Here is a 12647-nt window from a genome sequence, read left to right on the forward strand (position 1 = left end):
GGTTTTGTTTTTGCGTTCTCGCGCTTCCTAAATTAAAGGATTCTGGATAGCCCAAACCAAGGAAGACAGCTGAAAGAAGTAGCTTTGGGTTTTGAGAGCGCGTTCACTCGCTCCATTTATTAATACCGGAAGAAGAGCATCCCCAAAGGGCGCTGGGAAATAGAGTTCTTGTGTCTGTCCCTTCACCCTTCCCTCTCCCGGAAATGCTTGGAACTAGAATGAAAACGCTCTTCATCCCTCCCACCTAGAGAATGGTGGGAAATGGAGTCTCTGAACTTCACTCTAATCCAAGCCTGGGTTCATATTGTCTTGGCCTTTCTAAAGCCTTAAAAATAAGTCCTATTCGCTAGGTCTGTTCCTGACTGCAATTCCCAGAGGACAGAGAATGGCGACAGATGGTAACGCTAAAGCCTTTTCAGACTACGTTATCCAGAAGGCAAAGTACGGACACGCTCCTGCTCCCTTTGCAAAGCCTGCAGGCGAATCACGCACAGATCCAAGTGGGTGTTTCTGGGACCTGTAGTTGCCCAGCCAAACGGTGGTTGCTGCCCTCTGATGGCAGTTCTAAGTCGAAAAAGTTAAATTTTGAGTTAAGCCCTAAGGCCTAGGGAATCCCAGAAAGGACCTAGCAGGGCGGCGGTGCATGCCAAGATAGCGACGTTACTTAACCGCCAGAACCCGTGGAACATGCGTAGTGGGCCGCGCGTGGGCAACCGCCACAAAAGGATTGGGGTCCGTAGGAGTTTGAAGGCGATCGATGGAAATCTAATAGGATGTCTGTAGGGAATGCGAACACTCTCAGAGAGGTGCTGGGTCGGGGCGGGGGCGGGGGGGGGGCTTGTGTGTAAAAGGGGCCGTGATGTATGGAGGGACTGACGGTAGTGGTGAAGAGGTGCTCTTTGATGGGCTATGGAGAACAACTATTGGGAGTCAGTGGAAGATTCCGAGGGGATTTAGGATTTCTGTGAAAGATCTGTGGAAGACTGAGAAATTACTGATCACTGAGATCTCTGACGGGGCAAAAGATGACTGAAAAACATTAGGGGCTTTGGGGATCTATGTAGGTGCCAAGGGGCTATAGGTGCAAAGGGGGTCTATTTCATGGTTCCTCTGTTAAGTGTCCCTGAGATCTGTGAAGGGCTTTCTCCTTGAAAGCCAGGATCTCAAGAGTATGGGCTGGACCAAGAAGTCTTCTGTAGGAACATTTCAGGCCTGCAAATGGATTTTGGTAAACCATTTAAAGATTGAGGGAGCCACTGGAGATTTTAAAGCTTCATGCTACCTGTGCCATCCCACACAGCGGGGGCAGCAAGTTTGGTGAGACCACATTCTGACCTGGACAGTAGTCCTGGAGCTGAGCCTTTAGGAATCATATGGTTAAAAGTGCTTTGAAGTCACTGGGGTCAGGTTAAGGTTAACCAGGGTCCTGCTACCCTCCCTCCAGTGACAACATCCACCTTTCTCCATCACCGCACCACCAGTTTAGCTGCATCTATGTTGCCAGGAGATATGCCTCATCCCAACTTCCAGAAATAGCCCAGCGGCCCCCACCCTAGGGAGTGACTTACATCACCCAGGAGAGGGAGCAGTTGCCCGTAGGCCAGAATAGAAGCCTGTTTCTTGCCAGTACCCCAGCCCTGGATCCTCTCCTGCCAACCAGCAACATCATCTGGGACCACACACCCTAGACTGCCACGGTTTAAGCTCAAGTGGGTTGCAGTTACCAATGTTCTGTCCCCTCTTGAGGTTGCGCAGGGTGGGGTTTCACTGTGAAGCCAGTTCAGCAGACCCTAACCCTCAATCCCCACTCCATCTCTTAGCAGCTATGACCTTGGGGAAACCCCTTCCCTTTGGCTATTCACCTGCATTATCCAGGTTGGGCTTGTCTCTACAGGCAATTCCAGCCTGAATTCCTCTTGACTCAACTCCCCAGTCTAGGATCCTAGCTTTATGAGCTCATCTCTCAGATTCTGTGATTCCCAGAGACCCTGATTTAGATCCAACAATCTTGGCTTTAGGGAAGAAAATTCAGGAATTGTTGAAAGAACATGGCCCAGAATTAGGGTCCTAGGCAAGTCATTTAACTGAGCCAGTTGCTCTTCCTTGTGTGATGAACTAAAGCATTGCAGGTTCTAATTAGGTCTATGGTCTATAGTAAGCTAATCAGTGCTGACTAATGAGCCAGACCCTTGTCAAGCAGCTTGGCTAGGAGTGTTAGGCTGGTAAAACTCAACAGTCAGTTACCTTGCAAGGTTTACATTTTAAGAAACACTGCAGGCCTTGTCTCCAAAGGACTCCCAGCTTAACCCAAAGCACCTTATGGGCACTGATGTGGGCAGAGTGTACAAACAGTGCAAAAAGGAGCTCTTGGCCTTCACTGGGGACCTGAGGATATGGCTAGGAAATCAAAGTTGGAAAGCATTTTAGGAAAAGGACCAAGGCCAATAGGGTGGTGGTGAAGGTAAGGAGTTTCCAAGGACAAGCAGATTCCCATAGAACAGGACCAAATATAGGCCTTAATCATCAGTTTCTGGAGTTTGTGACACCCAAGGTCAGGCAATCATTCCCCAAGCCTGGGTTTGACCCATTCAGAGGGACTAGGCCCTCTGGCCATAGAGCTACCAGGGTCCAGCCTTGCCTTGTCCTTCCCAATCAGGCAGAGACCATCACCCTGCAGCGAGCGGCTGCACCTAGCACCAGGGACAGATCACCGCAAAGGTCCAAAGTTTTATTGTTTTGAATACATTCTCCAGCAGCCCCCTACTTCCCTCCCCCACCCTCCTTCCCAATACAGAGTAAGGCTTGACCCAGTCCCCCACCACCCCAGGGGCCCCAGCTGGGAGGCAGAGGGGGCTTCCAGTTTGGTTTCAGGGTACCCCCTTCCCATCCTCTCACCCGCCTGCCCATGGGCCAGTCCTAGGAGCAGCTGGGGGGGTAAAGGGATTGGACCTACGCTGGGGTGGGGAGGGAGAGCAGGCACTTGTAGTTTTGTGGCCCATGGGCGGCACCCCTCACCCTCCTCCACCCCAATCCCCCACACCATGGAATTTTTGGTTCATCAAAAAATTGTCCCTCCCTCCCCTGTTGCAACCTTGTGGGAAATGAGAAACCCAGGCACTCACGGCCCCTGGAGGGGCAAGGAAGGCAGGGTTGGGGCTGAGGGTGGTCGTGGGGCAGAGAGGGAGAGGTACAAGAGGCAGAGAATAGGGAGGGAGACAAGGCTTTACTTCCTAAGCGATTGTAATAAAAAATTTCCTGGGTTTTAAGGCCAAAGCCTCAATTCAAATATAAATTCCCCAGAATGGAGGTGGCCCCCTTAATGCCCCCCTCCCTCCCCCAACCACCACTTTGCCCAGAACTTTAGAAACAGGACAGCCCCTAGCCCTGGGCACCCACCCACCCTCACCATTAAAAAAAAAAAAAATTAAAGTTTTATACAAAATGTGGGGAGGGGAGAGGGAGGAGGCAGGGAGGAGACTAGAGAGCTGCCCTCACCTCCAGGACTTTGGGGGGGTTAAGGCAGCAAAAGCATGGGGAGTGGGGGGAACCTCAGCCCCCTGCCCACAGCCCTCAGGAATCTCGATGCTCCAGTGAGAGCTGGGCTGTTGCATGCTGGAGGTCAGAACTCACCCGCCTTGGAGTGAGGGGACCCCCTGCCTCCCCAGGCCCATCCCCACGCACCTTCTTGTCCTCACCCTCATCCTCAAGGCCCCCAGCAGGGCCTCCACCCCCCTCTAGGCGACAGTCTTCACTCCAGCGCCGCTTAAAGCGCAGCTTGAGGGGCATGCACTGGGCTGCCCCAGGTGCCTCGCCAGGCTCGGGCTTGGGGGGTGCAGGTGGGGCACGGGGCGTCTTGAACACCTCCCCATCTTCCTCATCCTCATCGCTGATATCAGTCACCTCCACCTCCTCTGATTCACCTTCTGAGATAGGTTCCACCTTGATCTGTGGTGGTGGGGGGGGGGGGGCCAGTGTCCCTGGCCCCTCAGCCAGCCCGCCAGTGCTGCTGCCACTGCTCTGGTCAGCACCTCCTGAAGCCTTCTCCCCAGCTGCCCGCTGCCGGCGTCCTAGTGGGGGCGGCTGGAGCTTAAACTTGAATGGGGAAGAGGAGGAGGAAGAGGATGACGAGGCTGAGGAAGGGACCGGTGGGGTCTCAGGTGCCATGGGCGGCAGTGGGCACTTGTCAGGACGCTGTGGCTGGGGCACCACCAGCCCAGGGTAGTGCAGAAAGGCGCGGGGGCTGAGGTGGTAGTTGTAGACGCTTTGGGTGTGGGCCTGCAGGTACCGTTTCATGTCCTCAGGGCTAAAGGAAAAGTGGGAGCCTCCACCTGAGCCACTGGGGCCGCCACCACCACTGGGGTACATAGGGCTTAAGGTGGGAGAGGGTGTGTAGGCCAGGTGAGTGGGTGTCATGGGCAAAGCTGGTGAGAGCTGAGGGGGTAGCAGGGAGCCAGGCCCAGCCAGAGGTGATACAGGAAAGGGACTGAGGGGTTCAGGGCCACCCCGGGGCCGGGGGTAGACTCGGAAGACGCCAGGGTCATGGGGCAGGCGGGCCAGAGGGGGCCCTCGGAAAGCACCCAGCTCTGGAGGGCCAGGTGGTCGTGCCCGGGGGTCCTCGCCCAGTGGTTCTTCCAGCTCTGATGTGCCATCACTACAGTCACTGACTGAGCCTCGGCCCAGACGGCGGGCCACCACAGCTGAGAAGAGTGAGGAGGAGGATGAAGAGCAGGCCGGTGGTGAGCGGGGGTCCTCGGTGGGGGAGAGCACCTCGGAGGGCGTTGAGGGAGGGAAGCGGAAGTGGCTGCCGCCCGATGGCACTGGAGGGGCACTCTGCGGCACCGCACCCCCTGACAGAGTGGGGACACTTGGTGTCAAGGCCCCTGGCCTAGCCTGGACAGACAAACCAACCCTCTCCTCCCTCCAAGGCCATGCATCCTTGGTACTCACCAGCCAACCCCACATCGATGAAAGGATAATTAACCAGCACCAGTTTGTTGAAGTTGAACTTGTAAGTGAACCGTTTCCCCTTGGTCTTGTGCAGAATGCGCTTATTATAATAATATCTGTGGGTGTAGAGACACCATGATATCATTGATCAGTCAGTACTAATTGGGACTCAGTTCTAGACTCCATACCTTGATGCATGCTTGTGTGCTGCTCACAAAGGTACGGTAACCAAGAAACATGAACCATTTAAAGTTAAGTACCCAGAAGATGGGGCCCAGACTAGAGGCCTTGTGGGTGATACCATTCTCTCCCCCAACCCCTTTGTTACCAATGGACTCAGAAAAGTGCTAGGACTTGTCCAAGATCACACAGTAGGGTCTGGCAGAGCCAGGTGCCAAACCTGTTCCCACGGGTCAGGAGCTTCCTAACCAGTGGGAACTGACCACATGTGCTCCAGGGCCCACGGTCCCTCCTTACCGCAGGGCCCGGCTCAGCTTGTCATAGTTCATCTGGGGCTTGCACTTGCGAACACCCCAGAGCCGAGCTACCTCGTCTGGGTCCTTGATGACGAACTCCCCATAGTCGCCCTGCCAGGCAATGACACCCTGGTACTCCTCCTTCCTTAGCAGCTCCAGAATAAAGTGCCACAGCTGAATTTGCCTTGAGCCAGGGGACGATTCCGGCTTGTAGGCCCAATCCGGGAAGGCAAACCCTGGGGATGGGAAGCAGGGAGGGAGCGGTCTGGGGTCAGGATGCCAAGTCTGGGATCTGGGTCATTTCCCAGGATCCACCTTCTACCCCACCCTCATGGTAGGGAAATCCCTTTTCTCTCAGCCAAGTGAAGACCTGAGTTAGGAAGACTGTGTGTCTGTTTGAGGGGGCTAGACAGGAGCTGGGGGGAGGGGAAGCTGGAGCCTGCTCCAGGGACACCGGGAGAAACAGGAAACCGTCGGCGGCGGGTCCCGGGGCCAGTGCCAGGGGGCCAGGCACCAAGCCAGGCCGGCGGGCAGAGCTGCCAGTGGGGGAGGGGCAGGAAAGGGCACACGTGGCCAGTCCAGTTGAGGCACAATCCCCCAGTCCACCCCTATATCCATCCAAAGCCAAACTGCACCCCCCAGAGGTCCTCTGGTCCCCTCTTTAGGAACATACACTATCTTCCCCAACAAGATCTAAAAGAACCCCCTACTCCCACCTCAAGACCCAGAGGATTTTTTTTTCTTCTTAAAAGGACCAGGAGGGGTGGGGTGGCTGGTTGACGATGAGGTCAGCACTTGCACACACAGAGGCTTCTGTCTTCCCTGGAGAGTGAAACCCAGACTGTCTGAGAGGCCCCCCCCAACCCGCACCAAGCCCTGGACCCTCTAAGTTGCACTGCCCTCCCCAGACCCAGAGGCAGCCAGGCCAGACCTGGCTAGAGGGCCCCTGTTCAGGGCAAAGACCAAGCAAGCACAGTGGCGCTGTCACCCTCTTCCCACTTCTGCCTTCTCATCTTCAGCTTCTTCCCTGCCCACCTGCCTGCCCGCCCCCAGCATTAACCTTGGGTAGAGGTTGGTGGTGGGCTGGCTGGTCCCTGGAGGGGGTGGGCAGCCTGGAGTGGGGGGGCTGTGGTTGTTGTCATTTCCCAAACCCCCGGGTAATCAGGGACCATCAATAATTCAGCACTAGGCAGCCGGTAATGGAGGGGTGGGAGGAGGGAAAGGAGAGGAAGAGAAGGAGGGGGAAGGCAGGGCAGGGCCCTGGTGCCACTAGTGAAGAGAAGGCCAAGGTGGATGGTGGATGGATAAAGATGGATGGCGGTAGATGGGTGTGGTGGTGCACACATTTTGTCCCATTAGTGGGGAGCCTGCAGTGGGAAGACTGAGCTCAGGAGTTTGTGACCAGCCCAGGCAACACAGCAAGACCTCCTCAAAAAAAAAAAAAAAAAAAGATGGGTGGGGTTCCAAAACCTGGTCTGCGAGTCTGAAGGGGTCAGTCTCCCTCTCTTGACCCTAGCTCAAGCAGGTATCAACCAGGCCTCTGGGCAAAACTGAGCCTCCCCAAAGACTCCACCCCAATCTGGAATTCAACCCAGGATCCTTCCTCTTGGGAACACCAGGGATCAACAGAACCTGCTCACACTGGGACCACCCCCTTCAAATCCAAAGCTCACTATCTCCCACAGGGACCCAAGTGCCCAACCCAACTCCTGATAGACTGTCATGGCCAGTACTGCACTCCCTACCTTGTCCCTACCCTATTCAGAAATCCCAGCCTCAAACCAGCCCCTCAGGGCTCCAGGAATATGACCTCCAGCTGGTCAGGCCCAAGAGTCCTGGACCAGCAACCCTGCTCCATTTAGCAGGGATAGTCCCTGAAAACCTCTCCCAAGGACCCCAGCATCCAAAGCCCCATGCCTCTCTTGGGAATTCAGTCGCTCACCCCATTATCCTCATCCTGCTAGACAGCAGAGGTCCCAGGGTCTCCCTGTGCCCTGAGGTTTTTGGGAACCCAGGTGACCAAAACCACCAAGGTACAAACGCGAAGTACCCTGAGAGCCTTCTCAAAAAAGCTCCTGGCCCTCTCAGGGTACCAAGCTCTATGCTGCTCCCACTTCAGCCCCAATTTGGCTCCCAGACCTAGGAGGGGGGCTGAAGCCCCTGAGACATCCGTTTGGGGGTTTGGGGGTAGAGGAGTATATTGACTTCCACCCTCCCCCCCAAAAATTAAAGCCACCCTTCCCAGCCCACCCGCCCCAGCCTCCATGTCCCGGTAACCAGGCAACGTGTGTGCAGCGACAGTCCTGGGAGCGGGGGAGCAGGAGGCTAAAAATAAACTTTGCAGAAGAGAGGGAGTGAGAGAGACTACATGCAACACAAAGGGAACTCGCAAAGGAGGTGGGGGGGCTCTGGAAAGGCCTCAAGCTGCATTCTGAGAGCTGTCCCAGGCCCCCTAGTTAACCTCCTTCCCTGAGAGACACCCCCCAGGGCCTAGACCCTGGCTGCCACTCCTGGCAGAGACCCTTCCCCACACCCAGGCCCACCCCAAACACTAGTTTTCCTCATCGGACACAGCATACATGAGGGCCTGTTCCCAGCTTTGGGGGGGCAGAATGAAAGGGGGTGACGTCAGGGAGTCTCAATGGGGCTCTGTTCCCCAAGCCTTAGAGTCAGGAGCCAGGCACGGGCAAGGGGAGCATGTGTGAGTATATGCTGTATGTGGGTCCACGTGCTTAAATCAGGGAAACACCAGCCCTGCACCAAGAAAGCTTGGGGGGTACAGTACTTCTGGAGCATGGGGGACCAGTGAGGCAGGGAGATGGAGAAAGCAGTTGCACTCAAAGAGAGGTTCAAGAAACACAGATCAGGTGTAAAGGTGGCCGCAGACAGGAAGGGCTGAGATGGCTGGGTCCCAGAAGGCACACCTGGATCTCAGAGGTAGGGTAGGGATTCTCCCAGACTACAAGACTGGGTGGGGGCAGAATTCCTGGGCACCCCCCAACTTCATGTGGCTGCCCAAACTTTTTCAAGAGACTATAGGGTCGGAAGGGAGGGGTGATGGTAGAGGAAGAGCACGCCGGCCTCCAGGGGGGCCCCACCACCTCCCCCACTCTAGGCAGCCCTCGATGGCGCCAGAGCCGGGAAGAAAACAGGAAGTGGGAAACAGCCGCGGCAGAAGAGAGGGGCTGGGATGGAGGATCAGATGGAGGGGCTCACAGCCGCCGGCACACGTAAAGATCGACTGATCCGGAGGCCATTCCAGGCGCCCCTTTACCAGCTCCCACTCCCCGAAGCAAAGAACCCACGCTCGACTCGAACCCTAACCAAGGTTGTAAAGCTGCCCAGCAGGTCCCAATGGATCAAGGCCCCTGGTAGGGAGGAAAGGCAGGCGGAGTTGTTTGGGCGACTCGGTCCCCTCCCCGAGTGAGGAGAGGCTCTCGCTGCCCCCAAGGCCCAGCGGCCCGGGAGCCTGTGGGAGCCAGGGAGTAAGTGGGACGCACGTGACTGACCCTACAGCACTCCGCACCCCTGCCCCACCCTCAGCCCCCCTCCCAGGCCCCAATCCCCTGGCGCCGTAGTCCAGCTCTGAGCCCTTTAAGAGCCGCCCCCACCCGCCGAGCAGGGGGTGGGGTGGGTGGGCCGGTCGGGGCACACACCCGCACACTGGAGTCCTAGCCGCGGCCGCCGCCGGGGAAAGGAAACAAGTTTGAACAGCGGCGCCCGGCCCCCTTCCCCCTCCCCCGTCCCCGCCCCGGGCCGGATTCCGACAGGGTAGACGGGCAGGGGGCGGCTAGGACCCCTCCCCCCGCGCACCCGGGCGCAAAGTCCAGCCCGCGCGAGCCCGGGGGCGGCGGGGGAAGGGAGGGGGGGAAAGTCCGAGCGGGAGGGGGGTTAATCCCGATGCCCCCCGCCCGCCGGCCGAGGGGGGAGGGGAACCCAGGCCCCTTAAGGAGGAGCAAGTTGGCGGGGAAGAGAGGCGGAGGGAAAGACGGCCCGCTGAAAGAGAAGAGCTGGATCGGGGAGGGAGAGAGAGGGGGGAGCGTCTGCGTCCCCCCCCCACCTTCCCCACCCTTCTCAACCCCGGGCCTCAGACGGCGCGGGAGGAGGGTACCCAGGTCTTCCCCCGAGCCACCTTAAAGCAGCGCGTTCTAAGGTCGGAAACAAAAAGTTCCTTTTTCGAACGTTCGGGCTGCGCTTTGGAACTTTGCGACTCGGTGCGGGCGGGGGAGCGAGGAGCCGGCGGAGACGGGCGGGGGAGGGGCAGCGCAGCCCGGACCCCGAGTCCCGGGCTCCCCACTCACGCCCTCCTGGAGGCCATCCGTGTCCCCCACTAACCCGATGCGGGGCACGCGCAGCTGTGAAGGTCACGGGCCGGACCGCGCAGCGCAGAACCGGGGATAGCGGGCCCCGTGGACCAACCTCCCCCCGCCCCGCACACGTCCTGGCCCCCAGAGTGCAACGTGACAGAACGGCAGGGAGGGACCCCGCCACCCCCGTGATCCAAGGAGTGGGGGAGAGCCCAGCTTGTGAGGTTCGGGCATGTGGAGAAAATTAGGACCCGCAACACCCACACTACTCCGACCGGAGCCCAAAATTGGGGGTCCCAGGTAGCACCCCCTTTCGCTCCGCAAGAAGCAACAGGTCTTGAGTGCTTGGGGGTCCCCCAGAACTAGGAATCACTGAGGCTCCCCCGAACCCCTTCAGCCCCCCCAAAGTTTTCTGCCTGGTTTCCCGGGGCAACAAGTCTCCCCCACACGTGCTGCCCCCGCCCCCACCTGTGTCCGCCGGGGTCTTCATGCTGGGGGGCCCGGGGCAAGGCACCCCGACTCCGGGCCGTGGCTCCGGCGCCCGCGCTGCCCCGTCCCGTCCCGCGCCCGTCGGGCCGCCCTCGCCGCCTCACCCGGCCTCGCCTCTCTGAGCCTCTCCCCTCCCCGCCGCCGCCTCCCGGGTTAATATCGCACTCCGGGGCCGGGACGCCCACGCCCCCCGGCCGGCGACGTCACCGCCGCGTCGCCATGGAGACACTGCGCCCGCCCCCTCCCCGCGCACTCACACACACGCTTGCCGGCGCGCAGCCACTGAGGACCGGCCGGCTCTGGGCTTAAAGGGGCCGCGCGGCGGGGGAGGGAGGAAGAAGAGGGCGGGTAGAGGATGGGGTCCTAGGGGTCATGACCCGTCATGGAGGCGCCCAGTCTGCTGATAACTAAAGTCCTCGGCGCTTGCTACCTGCAGCGCCTCCTCCTCTCCAGCCCTCTGCGGCCTGCAGAGTTTCTTTGGGGAACCAGAGGGTAGGGGAGTACCCTCTAAGTGGGGTCAAAACTTTTGTGGGGAGGGACATGGACCTTTGGGGAGGAGGCACAGTCTTCTCTGCTGGAGGACAGAGTCAGGGCTTGGAGAATAATCATCCAGACCACCGCATTTTCCAGCCTGGCCTTACCCAGCCCCCCCAACCCTGAGCCTGAATGGGGCAGCTGTCCAGGGGTGGGGTAGAATGGGTGGGAAGCATTTCCCAGCATCGGAAATGGAGAGGCGGTGTGCCCTCCGCTCCTGTGGGGATGGGGTCTTGGCCTTCCTGTTAGCCCCCAGTCCAGCTGGGGAGGAAGTGATCAGAGAGAATGAATTCTGGAACCTGCAGCTGTCCTGGAGACACGACTGGCGCCGGAGGTACCTCCACCTCCTCCATTAGGGCAGGGGGTTCCGTAGGTGGGGCCAGGATGTGAGGAGGCGATCCAAATCTGAACAAATGTGCTCCCAAGGGGAACTGAGGGTCGCCAGGAGAGAGGAAGACAAGGCTTATGATCTAAGGCTGGAGCGTAGGGGAAGTGTTAAGCTTGTTGTCCGCAGCAGCTGGGAGGGATGGATGGAGCCTGAGGCTCGGGAAACAGGAAATCAGAGCGCAGATCGGATGGACTGAGGCAGGGAGCGAGAAGCAGGGTAGAGGGCAAATAGAAGCAATATTCACAGACGGATCCTAGACAGTCTCAAAAATGACTCTTAAGGGGGCTGAAGCTGTAGCTCAGTGGTAAAGTGCTTGCCTCATATATGTGAGGCACTGGGTTCAATCCTCAGCACCACATAAAAATAAATATACTGTGTGTTCATCTACAACTAAATAAACATTTTAAAAAATGACTCTTGAGTTACCAAAGGAGGAGAGTATGGGGACAAAGGGACAAGACGGAAATCCAAAAGTTGGATCAAGACAAGCCAGAAAGAGAAAAAGCCATCTAACAGGGGCCACACTCTGAGTGTTTAGGGCTTCAAACACAGCCTCCTCCTTTGCTGGGTTCCTAGTCTGCCTTAGACTAGCTCCTCAGCGGGCCCTCAGACAAGTCTCAGGCCTCCTCCTTGGGGAAACCAAGGTCTCCAGGGAAGCATTCACCCCCTTGGGAAATTATGTAACCTTGCCTACGGACACTACAGCTCCCCCACGGATATTGTAACCCTCTGGGAGCAGTGTGGTCCAGCAATAATAATAATCATCATTGTTAGAATAACAGCTCCTGATTCTGAGTGCTCACAGTGTGCCAGGCACTGGGCCAAGCATTGTCAGAGGCATCTTCTAGTTTAATCCTCACAAAATCCTAGTGAGGGGAGTTACAATTGTTATCCCAATTTACAGATTATGAAAATGAGGCTCTGAAAGAGGAAATTAGTCTGACAAAGGTCTTTAGAGAGGAAGTGCTGGGATTAGGGTTCAAACCCAGATCCATACCCTTAACCATTATACCACCTCCCCAATACAGAGTTTCATAGATATAAGACCAGTAACAGCCCCAGTGACTCCCCCGCACTCCCTTCAGTAAGGAAGAGACCTGAGTTACAACCCCAGCTCTGCTTTCCTGTGTCTGTGAAAAAGGGCAAGCCACCTTCTCTCTTTGAGCCTCAGATTCTTCATCCATAGTGGAGCAGGGTGGTGCATGCCTGTAATTCCAGCAATTCAGGAGGCTGAAGCAAGAAGATCCCAAGTTTGAGGTCAGCCTGGGCAACTTATTGAAGCCCTAAGCAACTTAGTGAGACTGTTTCAAAATAAAAAATAACTAAATAAAAAGGACTGGAGATGTGGTTCAGTGGTTAGGCGCCCCAGGTTCAATTCCCAGTACTAAAAAAAAAAAAAAAAAAGAAAAGAAAAGAAATATTCATCTGTAAAATGGGGTGCTTTTTTTGGTACTGGGGATTGAACTCAGGGGTACTGGACCACTGAACCACATCCCCAACCCTATT

At 57.1% G+C, this 12647-nt stretch overlaps 1 protein-coding gene across 3 annotated transcripts; it reads right to left on the reverse strand.

Moving 5' to 3' along the window:
* Positions 1-2714: 2714 nt before the first annotated feature.
* Erf (ETS2 repressor factor) lies at positions 2715-10363 on the reverse strand. 3 transcript variants are annotated; one of them, XM_040278848.2, is made up of 5 exons: positions 10199-10340; positions 6140-6245; positions 5496-5659; positions 4948-5063; positions 2715-4847 (listed from the first exon to the last, which is right to left on the reverse strand). In XM_040278848.2, the coding sequence occupies exons 3-5, from the start codon at positions 5525-5527 to the stop codon at positions 3571-3573; spliced, it is 1425 nt and encodes a 474-aa protein (XP_040134782.1). In that variant the 5' UTR covers positions 5528-5659; positions 6140-6245; positions 10199-10340; the 3' UTR covers positions 2715-3570. The 3 variants fall into 3 exon arrangements, with proteins under 3 accessions (XP_040134782.1, XP_077888108.1, XP_005338217.1); XM_078031982.1 differs by having other exon boundaries at positions 5425-5659; XM_005338160.5 differs by lacking the exon at positions 6140-6245 and having other exon boundaries at positions 5425-5659; positions 10199-10363.
* Between the last annotated feature and the right edge of the window lie 2284 nt (positions 10364-12647).

The sequence above is a fragment of the Ictidomys tridecemlineatus genome, chromosome 15, assembly GCF_052094955.1.
Source record: "Ictidomys tridecemlineatus isolate mIctTri1 chromosome 15, mIctTri1.hap1, whole genome shotgun sequence".
Taxonomy (NCBI): Eukaryota; Metazoa; Chordata; class Mammalia; order Rodentia; family Sciuridae; genus Ictidomys; species Ictidomys tridecemlineatus.

What these genes read in the sequence shown, in the direction of transcription:
- Erf (XM_005338160.5), bottom strand. Translation starts at nt 10,220, where the DNA reads ATGAAGACCCCGGCGGACACAG. An exon ending in GAAGACCCCGGCGGACACAG is followed by an intron (nt 5,660 to 10,198) that starts GTGGGGGCGGGG and finishes TCCCATCCCCAG; the next exon opens with GGTTTGCCTTCCCGGATTGG. An exon ending in CATCGATGTGGGGTTGGCTG is followed by an intron (nt 4,848 to 4,947) that starts GTGAGTACCAAG and finishes CCACTCTGTCAG; the next exon opens with GGGGTGCGGTGCCGCAGAGT.